The sequence below is a fragment of the Nannobrachium achirus genome (genome assembly GCF_963921795.1).
Source record: "Nannobrachium achirus genome assembly, chromosome: 4".
Taxonomy (NCBI): Eukaryota; Metazoa; Chordata; class Actinopteri; order Myctophiformes; family Myctophidae; genus Nannobrachium; species Nannobrachium achirus.
Genome location: NC_137813.1, coordinates 26,107,033 through 26,126,737, shown reverse-complemented (window position 1 = coordinate 26,126,737; position 19,705 = coordinate 26,107,033). Strand labels below are relative to the sequence as shown.

The following is a 19,705-nucleotide window of genomic DNA, read 5'->3' as shown; positions in this document are numbered from 1 at the left end:
GAAACCTCTCCAAGTTTCAAATTTGTTCGTAAAGTAAAGCCCTGCTTCATCACACAAGGCCATCACACAAAAGTAGTGACCGCGAGGCGTTGTGTGCTTGTAGATCGGCTGTTTTCACTAGTTTAGTAAATTTTTTAAATGATAAATACAAAGTGAACGGTTTTGGACATACAAGGTTTCCACGCGTCAACGACGATATACAGTATTTTGACTTAAAATAAATTGGTAAAATGTATTTACAAATATAAAACTTAATTGCATGGTTACAAACATGACTGAATTATAGTGTTGTAATTTAAATGCACATCTGCACAACTACACGCATAAAGGTCTTTGCACACTGCTGCGTTTTTTGTTGCGAAATGCGTTTTTGCGGGCAAGGAGAAAGAGAGAGATAGAGAGAGCAAAGGACTGAGTGGTGCACGAAACGGGCGGCAGTGTGCAAACGTGACTGACATAACGTGAGGTTGATCTTTTATTTGCGCGCTCCGAAATTCACTCTGATATTTGGCCCGAAAAACGCAGCAGTGTGCAACCAGCTTAAGTCTGATTGCCTGGTATGTGTGCATATAATATATGCTGTAGTGTGCCCACTGAGACATTTTAGATCCATATTTGAACATCACCACATCACTGATGTGATTATGTCTTGACATGTTATGTCACATTATGCCATGCGATAAGGATTACATGTCACGTTACTAAATGTATATTACGTTATTTTAACCAATTTTGCTGAATATCTCTCGTGCATGTCTTTCTTACAGAAGAGGTCCTCTTGGCAGATGATGACGATGGAGAATACGATGGTATAACCTTTATACAGTATAATGTAATACTTTTATGTTTGTGCATGTGTGTGCACACAGGCACATGTCTGCTTATCGTATCTCTCGTAGAATAAATAGCTTATTCATGCTGTCCTCCTTTACATTAAAACCTATGAGAAATTAACGAAAGGCGACAGCTTTTAAAATGCGCCAAGCGGAACACTTCTCTCCAAGTTGAGAATAGTTTAACATTTTGAGAAATGTCAAATAATATTGCTGGCCCAGCCGTCGCAGCAGGTTGGAGTTCTCCCCGGGTTGGGAGAGGGAGAGCAGCACCCAGGATTACAGCTTAGGCAATTGGCACTGGGTGAAAAATGGGTTACAAAATAGTGGAATAAAAATGTAATGTAAGAAGTAGTGAAAATAGCCGATCTACAAGCTGACAACTGATCTGCTGTTTTCACTGGTTTAATTTCTCTTTTGGGTCTTGAGCTAAAAAGTGTGAGAGGCACTGCTCTAGCCTAGGCCAGGGTTTTCTAAAGTGGGTGCTGTGATGCCAGTCCAGGGGTGCCGCTGAATACTTAAAGGAGTAGTTCACCCCCAAAATGACTTCTTTTCAATTGATTACTCATGCCATGGAGACTTGAGTTCAATGATATTTTTTTGTTTTAGTCACATTCCTAAGACAAAAGTGTCATCACAATAAATGTACCCCCATTGATTCCGGATGGGGACCCAAATGCATTCGGGTCCCCATCCGGAATCAAAGGGAGTACATTTACTAAAATCGTTTTTTTTTTTTTTTTTTTTGTCTTAGGAATGTGAAAAATACAAAACAAATATTATTGAACTCAAGTCTCCATGGCATGAGTAATCAATAGAAAAGAACTCATTTTGGGGGTGAACTACTCCTTTAATGATAATATTTGGAATTCGTCAATATCAGTAAGTTTGAACGTCAAGTATTGTCCGCGACATACCGTATCTCAGGTGGAAGATTAATGTGATAAAAATAAATAAAATAAAATAAATGACAGTGTAATTCACGGGTGCTGTGGATGGAAAAGGTTATTTACAGGTTATTTACCGGGGTGCCCTGAGTCAAAAAAGTTTGAAAACCACTGCTCCAGGCAGTGCTTTGTCTTGATATCAGGCGTGTGTCAGTGTGAACATACACACAAGATATCAGTCCCGCTGTGTACAGTACAGTACACTGCGGGTGCACGGTAGGCGGGTAGGGCATTCACCAAATATTCGAATATCAAAGTCACTATTCGACGTTGTTCACCGAAGTCGAATATTCGCTTATTTACATTTTTTATTGTTTTCTCTTTAAAAAAGATATCGTTTATAAAGCTTGGCAAGATAGGAAGTCATAAGAATGAGATGTCAATGCCCCTGGTGGATGAATTTGTTAATGCTTTATACGAGGGCTTCTCAAACCTTTTTAGGCCGTGACCCCTAAAAATAAACATATTAACTGTCGACCCCCACCCTGACAAGCAATTGTAGCTATTAAATGTGACTCGGTTCCACAGATAAATGTTGTGAAAATAGCAGATCTACCGGTACATGCTCACAATGTTGTGAGCATGTAGAACGGCTATTTTCACAATGTTTGCCTCTTGCTTACTTAATATTTGACAGTTTGGCCAGTCATATTCGACTATTCGACTACTTTGAGGTAGAATAATTCGAATACTAAAAATCACTATTTGTGAATGTCCTAGTGCACACAGTGTGTGAATGTGACGTGTCCTCCACAGGCTCACATAGGAGAGCCACTAAGAACCACAAGAACAAGGCAGAGCTTCTCAACCCTGAGGACGGAGAGGGGGACCTCGCAGTGGGTAAGACAGACACATATGTGCGCCCGCGCACGCACGCACGCACACACTCACACACACACACACACACACACACACACACACACACACACACACACACACACTCACACACACACACACACACACACACACACACACACACACACACGCACACACACACACACACACACACACACACACACACACACACACACGCACGCACTAGGGATGGGACGATATGAAAATGTCATGTCCCGATTATTGTGGCCAAAGAAATTGCAATTTACGATATTATCAAGACAATCAAAATATCGCCAACATCCATTAACCTGGGGCGGAACATTTGCCAAAAAATAGCAGATCTTCAAGCTCACAATAACGCGTCGCAGCGCGTTGTGAGCTTGTAGAGCGGCTTTTTTCTGGCAATGAGATTTGGTAGAGTGAAAAAAAAGACTGTATCAAGTACATTATTTACAGGTCCATTTGACTAATTATAGAGGGTTCAAGTGGTAGGCTACCAGATATGCAGCTCGGCAAATAAAAGGTGAATTGATCCCAGTGCATGACGGAGGAAAATTTCACGATGCGATTATTGTGAGTGTTATTTATCACGATAAACGATAATAACGAATATCGTCCCATTCCTAGCGCGCGCACGCACGCACGCACGCACACACACATGCCACAGGTACGCACAGATGCAATCTTATCTTGCATATCAGCATTACCTGACTCCTCTCGTCCCCTCCCTCCCTGTTTCCTCCTCTGAGTTCCCTACAATACCTCTCTCCTCTGCTCCCATCGTTCTGCCCTTTCTTCTCCTCTGTCACCAGTCCTTGGTGCCTCCCGCAAAGTCATTCCCCGCTTCACATACAGTAGGAGAATTATGCTGCGTTGTGGCTACAAGCCATTACAAATTGACTCATGACACTTGTTATGATGAGCTTCAAAATTCTAACCAAAAAAAGAGTGCATGGATGCAGACTTGAAGACATCAATGAGCTTGTTGAACAACTGTGACTCGGCACTGTGTAGCTTTGTAGCTCTTGTCACTTCTAGGGTGAAGCAAGGGTGGAGACTTATTTTGACCTAATGCTGCAGGTATACAGCAGTGCTGTCATTCACATTGTGTTTCATGCACTGAGAGCTGGTGCTACTAAGTGGCATGTAGACCTGCCATGTGCAATACCAACAGAACGCTCTTTAGTTCTTTGTCAGAATGCCAGTTATGGCAGCCAGTTATGGTCCTAAGAGCGTTGTTTATGGCAACGTCGACCTTCCTGGCGTGTGGGCTTCTACACCAGACTGGAGCACAGTATTCAGCTGCGGAGAACACCAGGGCTTGCATGGAGATTCTGAGCACTTTGGCTCAACTTTCTCAAGGTGATGTTTGAAGGAGAGTGACCTGTCCAAACGTACGCAGAGGTACCGCGGGGCTTGCTGGAACTCCAGACGCTCCAGACATCAACTTCCCTTCTTGCTTGCTTGTTGTTCAGATGGTAAGCTGACACTGTCTTGCCAATGCTGAGCTTGCTCAGGTAGTCTGCCAGGATTCCCATATCCTGGTTTAGGCCAGCTTCCATCGCATCCCATGTTGTTCGACGCATCATGATGGCCAGGTCGTCGGCGTACCCATATTTCTGTGATGTTGTCTCCGGCAGATCGTGGATGTAAATATTGAACAATATTGAGACCCCTGCAGAACGCCATTCCTTAGCCTCCTGAGCCTGCTGCATTGCCCATAACTGGTCTTTAAGGTGAAGCTGCGGTTTGTAAGCATCTCCATGATGAACTTCACCATATGCCGGTCGGGATGGTCTTCAGGAGCTTTAGGTGGAGGCCACGGTGCCAGACGGTGTCATAGGCAGCTATAAGATCCAGCAACACTACTCCAGCCTTCTCTTTTTGCTGAAAGCTGTCCTCAATGTCTTGGGTGAGCAGTGTCACCTGGTCGACCGTTGTCCGTCCGCGACGGAAACCGGCCTGTTCCCGTGGGAGTTGTGGGTCCACCACTGGCTCGATGCGGCTATGGATCATTCTCTCCAGGAATGGTACCCTAGAGCAGTGGTTCTCAACCTGAGGGTCGGGAACCCCCAACTTATTTTGGGGGGTCCCCAGATGATTAGCTTAATGTGTAACATTGTTTTCTCACTCAACAGTAAATAAACCAACATAAAGTTTAAGTGTACAGAGGGTATCTGCACATTTCTAAAGTGACAATTTAAGACCTCTAAAATGACAAATTAAACATTGGCCAAATTGTCGTTGCGAGGCGTTGTGAGCATGTAGATCTGCTATTTTCACAATAGAACCATGTAATTCCTCAACTCTTAGTGCTCGTCAGGGTGGGGGGTCCCCAGTTAAGACATGATTATTTTGGGCCTGAAAAGGTTGAGAACCACCGCTCTAGAGTAGAGGTGTGGGGGGAAAAAAAGAGACCTTCACTTCTCAGATCTACAGTATTTTGGAACATGGTCAGGCCAAAATAACACTCCAGATTGTGGTACGTCTCTCGCCCCTCCCAGGTTCGCCGTTTGCCCGCGCCAGCCTGAAGAGCTGCAAGCTGGAAGGCACCAGCTTCAACCGGCGCGAGCGACGCCTGCGCTTCTTCATCCGCCACATCGTGAAGACGCAGGGCTTCTACTGGACCGTGCTGTGCCTGGTGGGCCTTAACACCATGTGTGTGGCTGTGGTCCACTACGACCAACCAGAGCCACTCTCTGACTTCCTATGTGAGTTATGGGAGGCAGCCGCATTGCCCCTGTGTGTGTGTGTGCTCGCAGGCACGCAGGCACACACACACACACACACACACACACACACGCACACGCACGCGCTCACGCACACGCACGCACAGTCGCACACACACACACACACACACACACACACACACACACACACACACACACGCACCGCACACACACACACACACACACACACACACACACACACACACACACACACACACACACACACACACACACACACACACACTTCCGGTGTGAACCACGCCAGCACGCCACGCCACGCCAGCACACGGCACAATTCCTTAAAACTTCTTTAATAACTACATTTAAAGTCCTTCATTACGTCCTATACGTCCCCTGAAGGTTTATTGAATCTGCTGCTAAAATGATTTCGCAGTTGTTAAATCACTTAACGCGTATACAGGGACTGGAAAAGGCTTTCTGATATCATAGACATTCAGGTGCTCCGGTGCGGCGTTGAGCCGCAGCGGCCTGAGCCTGGATTCGTAGTGGATAAATCAACGAACTCGTATACGGGGACTGGAGTGGAAAACGCTTCCTGACCATCACCATCCAGGTGCTCCGGTGCGGCGTTGTGCCGCAGCGGCCTGAGCCTGGATGGAGGAGAAGGAGAAGGAATCCCGTCTGAGACAACTCCGAAGCACGGACAAGAAAGCCATGGGTGAGCCGAAAGGACCCGAGATGAGTGGTGTGAAAAACAAAGACATTGCACAGCTGTTTGATGAGCTAAAGAAAATCAACAGTAAAATGGACAATATGAAGGACGACATGGTAAAAATGCAGAATGCGTTTGAGAAACAGATTGAGAAAAAGATTGACCGCATTGAATCATCTCTGCAAAAATCCATTAAAGAGAATCACACTACAATACGGGCGGATTTAGAGAAACACCGCCGTGAAATTAAAGACACGCTTGATATCGAAGTTGGGGGGCTGCAAGCTCGTATGGAAGCTTTGGAAGGGAAGCTCAACTCAGACGGTGCTCTGCCCAAAGTAAGTTTTGATCCTGACGTTTCTTTAATTGTGGCCGGACTGCCCATGGAAGAAGAGGAAAATATACGTGAAAAAGTCAAAACATTTCTGGAGGGCGGTCTCGATGTCAAGGTCGAAATTGCGGATGCAATTCGATTAAAAGGGAGAGGAGAACAGCCTGGATTGGTGAAAATTGAATGTAGATCTAGAGAAGAGAAGATTGCCATTCTTCGCCAAAAAAATAAATTAAAAGATCATCCTGAGTATGGAAAAGTATATGTGCGGTCTGCTAAATCCCACACTGATCGGCTAATTGAACTGAACTTTAAAACATTGCTTAGAGAAATCCCCGGTGGAAAAGACTTCTTTATCACAGGAAATGGAAGGCTCATACGGCGAGGAAAGGAGAGAGACGAGACGGGGACGACAGGTGGTGTACGGGGCGGCCACCGGGGGAGCCAGCACTGGAGAAGGAGAGAGGACCGAAGATACAGAAGGCACTCTGATGGCTCTGCAGTGGGGCTTCATGGGGCCGAGGCTGCCCGTGAGAAACGCAATGGGAGCGACGACGGAGTTGTCGTGAGAGACTACGAGGAGGAATGGCCTGCTTTAAGTCAAAATAAGGAGAAGGAACGTGAATCTACAACGTGAGGTTTCCCAAACTCACACAGCCCACGTGAGCACATTTCATTCTTACATTGGAACATAAATGGATGGACGCTAGCAAACTGTGACCTTAGGTTATCTATTCTACAGTCGTTGAATGCAGACATTGTCTCTTTAAACGAGACTCATCTTCAAGGGGAAAATATTATTGATGTGGATGGGTATGTATGGTTTGGATTAAATAGGGAAATGCACACTAAAGCATGTCGAGCATCAGGGGGAGTGGGGATGTTAGTTAGATCCATCTTATTTCTTGATTACAGGATTGAAATTATTGAAAAATATGACGGGATTATAGGTTTATTGTTTCAACATAAAGTATCAGAGTATAGTTTTGTTATATTTTCCTGTTATCTCCCACCTGAAAACTCCCCCTGGGGAAGAGACGCTTCAGCTTTTTTTTGTCGGTTATTAAGTTTGATATATCAATTTTCTGAAGTGGATGCAATTTATATTGGTGGGGACGTGAATGCCAGAATTGGAAACTTGGAAGATTTTATCCCTACTATTGACTCCATCCCTCGGAGAGTTGCAATTGATGATTATGTTAATAAACATGGGGAAACATTCCTAGAATTCCTAAGAGATTCTAGAATGTGTGTTCTTAATGGTAGGATCAATCCACTTTATGATAATTATACATCAGTGTCATCAAAGGGTAAAGCTGTTGTTGATTATATTGTAGCACCTTTTGATTGCTTAGAAAATTGTTTGGAATTTAAGGTACTGCTTGCCTCACAAATGGTAGAGGATACAAGTTTATTTAACCTGATTGGAGATAATTGTCGTCTACCAGATCACTCAATGTTGTGGCTTAAGTTTAGGGTAGGTCAAGAAATGTCCCATCAGCAGGAGGTGCCTGTTACAGCCAGACCCACTAAAAAGCGAGTGGGTCGGGTTGTACCAGCCACTTTCCTAAATTCTGATATGGGACGTACTGCTATGTTAAAACTTATTGAAAAATTACAGAATCTAAGTAGAAATCAAGAGGAGTTAGATAAATGGTATAATGAGTTCTGTATTTTAATACATTCTGAATTGAATACCAATGTGGACAAATCCAAATTTAGAAAATCTAAACAGAATAATCCCTACTGGAATAGTGATTTGGGTAATTTATGGTCAGATATGCGCAGCGCTGAACATCTTTTTTTGAAATGTAAAAATCCTGATTTAAGAAAGCAGCTTAAAGATAACTATAAGCAAAAATAATATATTTTTGACAAAAAACTTAGATTCTATAAGCGCAGATATCAAAGAGGGCAGATTATACAACTGGAACAATTACACACACAGGGTTAGGGTTAGGGTTAGGGTTAGGGTCTGGAATGAGATAAAGAATTTGGGGCCTAAACGCCCCAAAAAGATTCCTATGCAAGTGAGGTGTGAAGGTGAAATATCATCTGATCCGGTTAAAGTATTAAGGGAATGGGAGGGAGCCTTTTCTGGTTTATTTTCTAAACAAGAAAGTACAGAAAATGTTTCTTCTGACCATTTACCTTGTCTGACAGAGACATGCTCACATCTTAGTAGTGATGATAGTTTAAATAGAAATCTGAGCAGAGAAGAAGTGCTAAAGGCAATTGAGTCTGCAAAGGACAAAAAGGCTTTTGGTGTTGATGAATTACCAAATGAAGTGTTGAAATCTCAGAAACTGTTTGATTCATTATTCTATTTGTTGAATGTGTGTTTTGAACAGGGTATTATACCATCTACATGGTTTAAATCAATTATAACCCCAATTCCAAAATCCCCAAAGGATGATCCTAAGATTCCATTGAATTATAGAGGTATAAGTTTATTAAGTACGGTTTATAAATGGTATTCTTTTGTGTTAAATAATAGATTAGTTACATTTTTAGAACAAAATCATCTACTGGAAGAAGAACAAAATGGTTTCAGGAAGGGGCGGGCTTGTTTGGATCATATTTATACAGTAACTACAGTGATCAGAAATAGATTGAAGTTGAAAAAACACACCTTTGGTTGTTTTATAGATTTTCAGAAGGCGTTCGATTTAGTTGACCACAACCTCCTTAAGTTCAAGCTTCATCAAAGTGGAGTAAATGGAAAGTTCTTCCAAGCAATCTCTTCTCTGTATAGGCAACCTGTGGCCTGTGTAAAGGTTAATGATTACTTTACAGAGTGGTTTCCAACGCCCTCTGGTGTTAAACAAGGGGACATTTTGTCACCAACCTTATTTGCTATTTTTATTAATGATTTGGCCGAAGAGGTAAAACGGCTTGAGAAAGGGGTGCCATGTGGTCCTCAGGTATCTGTAGATATCCTGCTTTATGCAGATGATATTGTCTTACTTTCAGAAAACGAAGAAGACCTACAGAGAATGCTGACTTGTGTTAATGAATGGTGCAAGAAGTGGAAAATGCGCATTAATCAAAAGAAAACACAAGTCATGCATTTTAGAAAGCCAGGTACAAAAAGAAGTAATTTCAAATTTTACGTTGGTGAAAAACAACTAGAGTTTACAGATAAGTATAAGTATCTAGGTCTGTTTCTAGATGAACACATGTCCTTTTTATATGGTGTATCTGCTCTTGCAGACTCCGCAGGAAGGGCATTGGGAGGTCTCATAGGTAAAACAAAAAATTTGAAGGACATGGGTTATTTTACGTACTCGAAACTGTATCACACATGTGTATGTCCTATTCTAGATTACATGTCGGGGGTTTGGGGATATAAAGTGTTTCAGTTAAATGAACGTATTCAGAATAGGGCAATTAGATTCTTTTTGGGGTTACATAAATACGCACCAATTCCAGCATTTAATGGTGATATGGGCTGGGACCCTTGTAAAATTAGATGGCAGGCCAACATGGTAAATCTCTGGAACAGGTTGATGGGTCTGCCACCCAATAGGATGGCTAGCCAAATATTTTACTGGGATCTATCTGTGAATGGGGAATGGGTTTCAGAAGTCTCTGATCTCTTGGTAGAATGTGGTCTCGAGGAACATTATTTCCAGAGAACATCAGTTAATGTGGTGGAATTTATTAATAGAATCCGAGCGAAGTGCATTCAGTCCTGGGCAGAAGAAATTTGGCAGAAGCCCAAATTAAGAACATATTGTCTACTAAAACAAAATTATAAATGTGAAAAATATATCTTGTATAATTTACCCAAAAGTCAAAGGTCACTCTGTGCGCAATTAAGATGTGGCATTCTGCCTCTACACATCGAAACAGGAAGGTACAGGGGCCTAGCAGAGGAAGAAAGAATATGTGAATACTGTGATCTGGGTGAAGTAGAGAACGAAATACATTTTATTTTATTTTGTCCTTTGTATCATGATTTGAGAGTATGTTTATTTAAAAAAGTTCATAACCCTGACATTAATTTAATAGAGTATGAGAATGGTGCCTTAATTACATTTCTTTTTGATTATGTATTTGCTTTTGCAGAATATATCTTTAAAGCGTGGGGTAGGAGGAGAAGGGTGACTTATAGTTGAATTTAAATGTTGACTTTTGTGTTATGTGCAGGCCATATGGAGATGTAGTGTATTGCAGGGGTGGGTGCATCCCTCCCATCTCTGCAGACGTTTGAGTGTTTGCGGGAATGGGAGGGGTGTACTCACTCCTGTAAGGCACTTCAGTAAGGTACTCACTTCTGTGAGATACTGTATTTGTATTAAGCTGTTGGTGGAATGCACACTGGAATGTCTGTTTTGTTGGTTATACGTACAGTATGTATTTGATGTGTCTGATAATCCCATGTGGGATGGGTCAAATATTGTCCAGACACGAAAATAAAATATTCATTCATTCATTCATTCATTCATTCACACACACACACACACACACACACACACACACACACACACACACACACACACACACACACACACACACACACACACACACACACACACACACACTGTGTATAAATGGTAGTGATAACAGCAGGATAAGAGGATGGTTACATTGACGGGGTGTGTGTGTGTGTGTGTGTGTGTGTGTGTGTGTGTGTGTGTGTGTGCGTGTGCGTGCGTGTGCGTGTGCGCGTGCGCGTGTGCATTGTTTGTCACCTCCCTCTCTCTTTTCTTGTAGATTTTGCTGAGTTCATCTTCTTGGGGATCTTTCTGTCAGAGATGTTTATAAAGATGTATGGCCTGGGGAAACAGGCCTACCTCCACTCCTCCTTCAACTGCTTTGACTGCATTGTGAGGCCCTTGCACCACACACGCACGCACGCACGCACACAAACACACACACGATCACACACACATCCGTTACATACAGGGTAGGGCTGTGAAAATTTGCCAAAAATAGCATTCGAATATTCGCCCGAAAATCCTCCGTTGATTCGAATAAATTCGAATATTCGAAAATATCGAATAATTCGAAGCATTCGTACTTCGAAGCTGTTTATTCTAATCTTTTTTTTTTTTTTTTTTTTTTAAGAAACCTTTTTCTTTAATTATTTATTTTATTTGCATTGTTATATTGCTGTTGGTGTACTGACATATTAACTTGTTTATTATTGTGATGTGTTATCTGCTTATTGTAAGTCGCTTTGGATTAAAAGCATCTGCTAAATGCCTAAACTGTAAACTGTAGACAGTCGCGGTCGTGCAGCCAGGTCCGCGTTGGTCAGGGACGTGCAAAGAATGTTAAGAGAGGCAGGGGCTGACATTTCTAAAGGGGCATTTTGGTGGACAATTCTCTCTTAAAAGGGCAGGGGCTCAAGCCCCGTTTGATGTCTGTGTGCACGTGCCTGGCAGCATCGCATCGTCGTTGCGAAGCGTCACAGCAGCAGCCTGTGATGGAGTTGGAACAGCCACGACATGAAACGAGCAATTATAATCACACCAATGGAGTATGTTTTGGTTTGAACCAAATTAGGTAGTCTACAACTTCTAAGTTCTACAAGAGTGTGACGGAGGGAGTTTTACCGTGGCTGCGTGCGGGGAGAATGACTCGTGAGAGAAGAAATCCATGCTTTGTGTTTTTCGGTGGAGAAGTCTCGTTGAGTCCGGCTTCCCGTCACTACCAAATGCGTCGCCCGTTTCAGCTTGACTCGTTAATCATTCTGAATCAACGTATTAAGTTTAAAAGCACTGAGTGTGCAGTGCACTGCGAGGCGAGTGCAGCTCTCCACTCCGTCGGAATGGAGAGCCTCCCCTCCCCTGCGGAGCGGACGACGGCCAGAATGGAAAGTTAAGCAGCTGGAGGTTTATTCTTCGCCGTATGACGGTGTTGCTAAATAGGCACCCTTAATGTACAAGCCCACAACGTATTGGATCAGCGACGCATTGTGGACTTGTAGATCAGCCCACTTTTGTAGCAGCGAATGGAGACTTCTGCCTTGCGAGACCAGCCACCTTTTAACGTTCCATGCGCCCAGAATCTGACGAGAAGTGCGGTAGATTTGTTTTAATTAAATATAAATTAATTCGAAGCTCAATTTTTTACTTTCGAATATTCTTTTATTGTTAACATTCGAACGAATATTCGAATAAAGAATATTCTTTCACACCCCTAATACAGGGTGATTTTTATATAGTACATCACAGACAATGTTTTATTCACTGAACGTTTTAATATGTGACTCTATGAATAACCACTGTGTGTGTGTGTGTGTGTGTGTGTGTGTGTGTGTGTGTGTGTGTGTGTGTGTGTGTGTGTGTGTGTGTGTGTGTGTGTGTGTGTGTGTGCGTGTGCCAGGTGATCTGTGGTAGCATATTTGAAGTGTTTTGGTCCATCGTCCAGCCAGGCACGTCGTTTGGCATCAGCGTGCTCCGAGCTCTCAGGTTATTGCGAATCTTCAAAGTCACTAAGTGAGTCTTCTCTCTGTCATCTAGTCTGTCTGTCTGTCTGTCTGTCTGTCTGTCTGTCTGTCTCGCTATGTTGTTCTCAAATATTGTCATGTTAAGCAGTGGTTCTCAACCTGTGGGTTGGGTCCCCAAATTATTATATTATCAGATGTTAAGCTAAATGTTAACATTGTTTTTTCTCACTCAACAGTAAACAAACCAACAAAAGTTTAAGTGTATAGAGGGTATCCGCACATTTCTTAAGGACAATTTAAGGACTTTTTAGTACCTCTAGTCAAACATTCGCCAAATTGTCAAATACTAGAAAGTCGCGGCAATATGCGCCGCTCCTGTCTAGCCCCCTCGCCTCGTTGTTAAGCCTTTGCAGCTTATTTAGATTGAGATCCTTTTCGTTAACTCATATAACATTGAATGACAGCCAGATAGAACACAGTACTATGCAGTAGATATCATCAGAAAAACCAAAAACAACAATGCAAAATAAAAAGCTTGGCAGTAGAAGAGTTAAAGGATTTTTTTTGAACATTTGTAACAAAACTTTCTTTCTCAGGGTCCCTGGAACAAAATATTTTGAGATGGGGGTCCATGGTGAAATACATCTAATTCTGTTTGTGTGACTGTGTACGTGTGTGCGTACGTGTGTGTGTGTGTGTGTGTGTGTGTGTGTGTGTGCGCGTGCGTGCGTGCACGTGTGCATGCGTGTGTTGTCAGGTACTGGGCGTCGTTACGTAACCTGGTCGTCTCGCTGCTGAACTCCATGAAGTCCATTATCAGCTTACTCTTCCTCCTCTTCCTCTTCATCGTTGTCTTTGCCCTGTTGGGCATGCAACTCTTTGGAGGACAGTAAGTGTTTCCCTCTCTCTCTCTCTCTCTCTCTCTCTCTCTTTCTCTTAGGGCATTCACCAAATATTCGAATATTCAAATATTCGAATATCAAAGTCACTATTCGACGTTCTTCACCGAAGTCGAATATTCGCTTATTTTTATATTTTTATCGTTTTCTCTTTAAAAAATATATAGTTTATAAAGCTTGGCTATAAGGAAGTCCCCTGGTGGATGAATTTGTTAATGCTCTTTACCAGAGCTTCTCAAACCTTTTTAGGCAGTGACCCCCAAAATAAACATATTTGAACTGGGGACCCCCACCCTGACACGCCGACCGGCTCCACCGCAGTGGCTGTGAGTTATTCATTCTAAATGGCAATATCCCATTTCCAACATAACACAAACATCACTTTCGAACAGGAATAAAACTACTTGTGACCGACCTGAATGTTCATGTTGTCACACAAACAGCAGAGAGCAACAATGAACAACTGACCACTTTGTTTTGTCATGATTATAGACTTGTGTTTAATGTTTATAGCCTACATAATTTTATCAAAGAAGACCTCTGTAATTACATAAAAGAAAATGCTCGGATTGTTGGGACATGTAGTCACCCTTGTGAATGACGTGAATGGATAGCCAACAGCAGAAAGGCACGTATATACATTTAAATATACAATTAGATTTAATCATATTTTATAAATTTCTGGACCGTTGTGGACGGCATCAAAAAACTTAACCGGGGCGTTTTTTTTTTTGGATGCTGTCACATACTTGTACGCAGCACACAGCAGCGCAACGTCGGCAGTGGAGCACCCTTCATAGATTAAAACGGGAGCGTTCCCAGCGTTGAAGTTGACGCGGCGCTCGACGCACCAGGTGGAGCCGGGGGTTACGTTTACTCCCCGACGTTTCAGAAACTGAGAGAAAATAACCCCAATAACCCCTGTTTTGTTTTTTCTTTTCTCCTTTTGTCCTTTCTCTCTCACCCTCTTGCTCTATCTCTCCCTCTCTCTCTTTGTCCGTGCTCCGCTAGGTTTAATTTTGAAACTGGGACTCCTCCGACCAACTTTGATACATTCCCCGCAGCAATAATGACAGTGTTCCAGGTGAGTGGGGGAGGGGACAAAAAGAGGAAAGATTGATTGATGAAACAATTAGTGGACAATTCAGAACATGCTTAGAAGGCAAAGTTGCATGCATAATGGTTACCCCTGTGTGTGTGTGTGTGTGTGTGTGTGTGTGTGTGTGTGTGTGTGTGTGTGTGTGTGTGTGTGTGTGTGTGTGTGTGTGTGTGTGTGTGTGTGTGTGTGTGTGTGTGTGTTCAGATCCTAACAGGTGAGGACTGGAACATGGTGATGTATGACGGCATCAAGTCTCAGGGTGGAGTAAACAAGGGAATGGGATTCTCCGTCTTCTTTATAGTGCTCACACTGTTTGGCAACTGTATCCCTCTACTTGGAAACACGTGCGCACGCACGCAGGCACGCACACACACACACACACATGCACGCACGCACACACACACACACACACACACACACACACACACACACACACACACACACACACACACACACACACACACACACACACACTAGGGCATTAACGTCTTGTGATTTTTGCCAGTCGACTCGACTCAGTAAAAAGTTTAGTTGAAGTCGACTATATCGTTTGATGACGTCATCACATCACACACAACCCCCCAATTATTTTGGGGGGTCCCCAGATGATTAACTTAATGTGAAACATTGTTTTCTCACTCAACTGTAAACAAACCAACATAAAGTTTAAGTGTATAGACTAGAGGGTATCTTCACATTTCTAAAGTGCCAATTTAAGGACTTTTTAATACCTCTAAAATGGCAAATTAAACATTGTCCAAATTGTCAAATATATAGAGGAAGAAATTGTGAAATAAGCCGATCTACATGCTCACAATGCCTTGCGTTGCGAGGCGTTGTGAGCATGTAGATCAGCTATTTTCACAATAGAAAGTTTTTTTTTTTTCAACTTTTTTTTTCGACTTTTTCGTTAATGCCCTAACACACACACACACACACACACACACACACACACACACACACACACACACACACACACACACACACACACACACACACACACACACACACACACACACACAGTGTCTGCTTCCTTTAACTGTCTTGTGTTCAGACACTCTCCTGAACGTCTTCTTGGCCATCGCTGTGGACAATCTGGCCAACGCACAGGAACTGACCAAGGTACGCCACCACAGTCCACCCCTCCGTTCCTCTCTCTCTCTCTCTCTCTCTCTCCCTCTTTCCTGTATTCTTTATTTCCACTCCATCAGGGGACTTGTATCTTATCGAATTTCTGCCGGACCCATGGGCTGGCCAGTACGAGTCCATTACCGACTGACTGGCCGGGTTGACTGACTGACTCCCCATTGTTGAAACTCGCATGCGTCTGTCCCAACTCCACATTGTTGAATCACACCTGCGTGAGTTTATCTGTTCCCTACATAATGCACCGTGCACCACGGATGCATCTGTATTGGAACAGGCTAAAGTGTTACAATACAATTTTCCATGTGTTTTATTTTTTTTATTTAACCACTTGAACCCAATCGGCTAGCTTCAGGCGAAGAGATTTGGCGTAAAGCGAAAACAATAATCGCAACTCGTTTTACATTTTACTTAGCATAGAGGGTTTAAGTGGTTAAATGCTTGCAGGAGGGATTAGGATCTTCAACATGTAAGTTGGCGTTAATTGAAAAATGTGTTGATGTTTACCATTTCTCTTGTGTCACTGTTATCTGTACTTATGTATTTATTAACATTTTTACGGCGTGGCGAAGATTGGGTTGATCCGTATCAGAGCCATTTAAGGAGAGTTGCGTCACCTCTGTTGACTTCATCGGACCAAGTCTTCTACATAGCCTTCTATTGGCGAATAGTGACAAAGCCCTGAACCGGAAGTTTACGGAATTCACTGGAGTCTATGAGTGTTTGTCACTATTTCGAGTAACATGAATGAACCACGTGACCGGCGCTGTTTTCTGCCCCCGGGTTGGCGTAACTCTCTAATACAAGGCTCTGGTCTATATGTATGTACAGTACTATATAGCCCCAATAAGTAGACCATTTGTATGTCACCACAAAAGTAGACGAATCACAGAGCTCAGCTGATGCTGCTACACCATTCACAGTCCCTATAAAAATAGACCAATCACAACACACCACACAGCTCAGCTGACGCTTCTACGCCAATCACAGCTCACCTCACGTTGCTAAGCTCATGTTAGCACATTAGCACATTGGTGCACAAATTGCACACCTATTAACTTACTGGACCATATACAGATTGCACAGGGAAGCCATGCCATTACTAGACTCTGTGTGTTGTCTCATTTCTCCTACGTCTACTATTTGAATCGTTCTCCTCTCTAAATACATATTTAGGAGCTTAATAACTGGCAAATGTATTGGTATTTCTTTCTTTTCCCTGCGTCACGTTCATGAACACTCTGGTATGTTGCGCTCTAGCTCTAGCTATAACTTTACATAGTGCTTCTAGCAAGTGTCTAACTTTGTCAATGTTAGCTACAGCTAAGTAACGTTAGCTACCGTTACCTAACATAACGTACTGTCGGCTGGGGCTAACCTTAACAAGCTAACATAATTGCTGGTATTTTGTGCTCTACATGCACAATAGTGCTTCTTGCAAGTGTCTACTTTTGTAAATGTACACTAACTGCAGCTCCCCCCTTAAAACCTTGCATTACTTTGCACCTATGACACTATGTGCTCCTGTTTACATGTACATTATCTAGCCAGTTTACTGTAGCAAATATCTGTCAGGCCAGGCCCAACAGTCACAGGGAAAAACATCTCAATAAAAGCCATTATGTTAAACCCTGGGCAGTGTTCCTTCCTGTTTATTGGCATAGCCTAGGCTACTCAAAGTCAATGGTGTAAACTCATGAAGTGCATGCAGATAGTAGCACTGTGTTAGACATAATGGTACACACACGGCTGTGTACATTAATCATAATTCACCAACACATATCCCCAATGGCATGTATCTGGGGACGGCTTAACTAGGCTTGCCTAGTCAAGCTTTCTTTCCCTCCTCCCCCTCTCTTTCACTCTGTCTCTACTGTCGCTCTCACTCTCTTGTCTCTGTCATTATTTGCAATAAGCGCTCAACAGTGAGTTTCCAGAAGTGAAAAGCCCATTCATATTCTGCCTTAGAGGATTTTTGATTATTAGCCATAATGTTGTAACCATCCATGGTACATATACCGCGAGCTATGAGATTGTTAAATGATGGTACTGTATATATGCTCCAGTAGAAACCACACGTTTGTATAAAATCAAGCTGTTTTTAAGAAAAGCATGTTTTGTTTTGTGATATCATGGAGAAGTACTGCACCACCCACAGTCTTAAAGTGACATATCAGATTGGAGGAGCTTGCTGTTACCCTGGTAATGTTTAGCACACCTGTTAATGTCACAGCTCATGACTTACTGTTACCACTAGATCACATAGCCCGGAGGGATGGTTATACGATATCATATGTTACAACACTGTTATTAACCATATAAACACTATAGGCTAATAATGAAAAGTAAACATTCAAGAAGAAAGCTAAATTATCATTAGTTTTCGAGGTATGCAAAATGATTTATGAGATGAGTCGTTCCTTCGCTCTTAAAATAATTACGTACTTGTACCTTTGCTTTTCTCTCCCCCCACCCCCACCCCCACCCCCCCACCCCATTTTCTAATAATTATTTTGAGCTGAATGAAATATGTTATTGTCAGACTCATCTCGTAGTTGGTTGACTTAGTTCCAGGCTTAAAACTACAATTTTATAAGGAGTTTCTGAAACATATATGGAATAATGATAGGGGAAATTCACTTCAAGAAACAGAGCTGTTCAAAAAGTGGACAATCACTGTTGAGCACATGTCTTCGTCTTCCTCCCCCTCTCTCTCTTTTCTAGCCAAATCAGTAGCTCACTTCTTAAAGGGACACTATCATGCTGTTGCATAATCTATTAAAACTCCAATAGTTCATATACAAACGATATTGACAGAGAATAATGCTTTCTGCTGGTTCTAGCACCATGCGGTCTATTGCAGCCATTACATCAACCTGACTCATATTTTGCACAGTTAAGATCACTATTTTAGCAAACAAGGACAATGTCAAGTCCACCGAAGGTAGCAGCAAAAAAACTGGAACGAAGAGTTGTAGTTTTCACACTCACATATTTTACCCCCAGTGACATCACTGGTGGTAAACCTTTCACAACTTCAGCAGTTGTGTGCTCTGTTTTATGGCTGCTAATGGAACATTAATCTCTCAAGACAGATTCCTACAACAAATATAGAGAGATGATGTTGAAAATCATGATAGTGTCCCTTTAAAACCTACTTTTTATAGACCTGCTTTAATGTAATATTGTTTTTTGAAATGTACTTCTGTTATTTTTACTTTCTAATCGTATATGTATTTTTCTTTGATACATTATTTTACGTGTCTTGTGTTGCTGTGTTTTTTGTTTGTGTATTAATAATTAATAATATAGTAATAATAATATCTTTCCCAAGGATGAGCAGGAGGAAGAGCAGGCAGAGAAGAAGAAGGTCGCCCTCCAGAAGGCCAAAGAGGTGGCTGAAGTCAGCCCTCTGTCCGCCGCCAACTTGTCCATTGCAGCGTGAGTTTCCCCCCTCTGTCATTAAGTCGGTGCGCTTTTAGAAATGTACTCTCAGAGTAACAAATGGATAAATGAACACTGAGGATTTTACTGTGTACGACATGCTGTACACCAGTTGCAAATCGTCGTTGTCGGGTGGAAACCTTGTATGTCCAAATACAGTTCGTTTTGTATTTATCATTTTAAAAATGATTTAGACTAGTGAAAATAGCCGATCTACAAGATCGGCTATTTTCACTACTTTTGTGCGACGGCCATGTGTGATGAAACGGTGCTTTACATCACGAAAAAACATGCACTTTTGAAACTTGGGAGATACGAGGTTTCTGCCCGACAGTGACAAATATTCACTTGTCTTGGTGTTTGTTTA

General features: G+C 42.4%; 1 protein-coding gene across 1 annotated transcript in view; it reads left to right on the top strand.

Annotated features, from left to right (window-relative positions):
- The window catches only part of LOC308282793 (voltage-dependent P/Q-type calcium channel subunit alpha-1A-like), a gene marked incomplete at both ends in the record, with an annotated part of 187,656 nt that overhangs the window by 74,619 nt on the left and 93,332 nt on the right, over positions 1-19,705 (top strand). The window contains 10 exons of the mRNA XM_080723180.1: positions 768-809; positions 2,537-2,620; positions 5,122-5,328; positions 11,070-11,182; positions 12,687-12,799; positions 13,508-13,639; positions 14,661-14,733; positions 14,953-15,070; positions 15,803-15,870; positions 19,229-19,335. Of these exons, the coding sequence (XP_080579306.1) occupies positions 768-809; positions 2,537-2,620; positions 5,122-5,328; positions 11,070-11,182; positions 12,687-12,799; positions 13,508-13,639; positions 14,661-14,733; positions 14,953-15,070; positions 15,803-15,870; positions 19,229-19,335 (1,057 nt within the window). The remainder of the gene's footprint in view (positions 1-767; positions 810-2,536; positions 2,621-5,121; positions 5,329-11,069; positions 11,183-12,686; positions 12,800-13,507; positions 13,640-14,660; positions 14,734-14,952; positions 15,071-15,802; positions 15,871-19,228; positions 19,336-19,705) is intronic.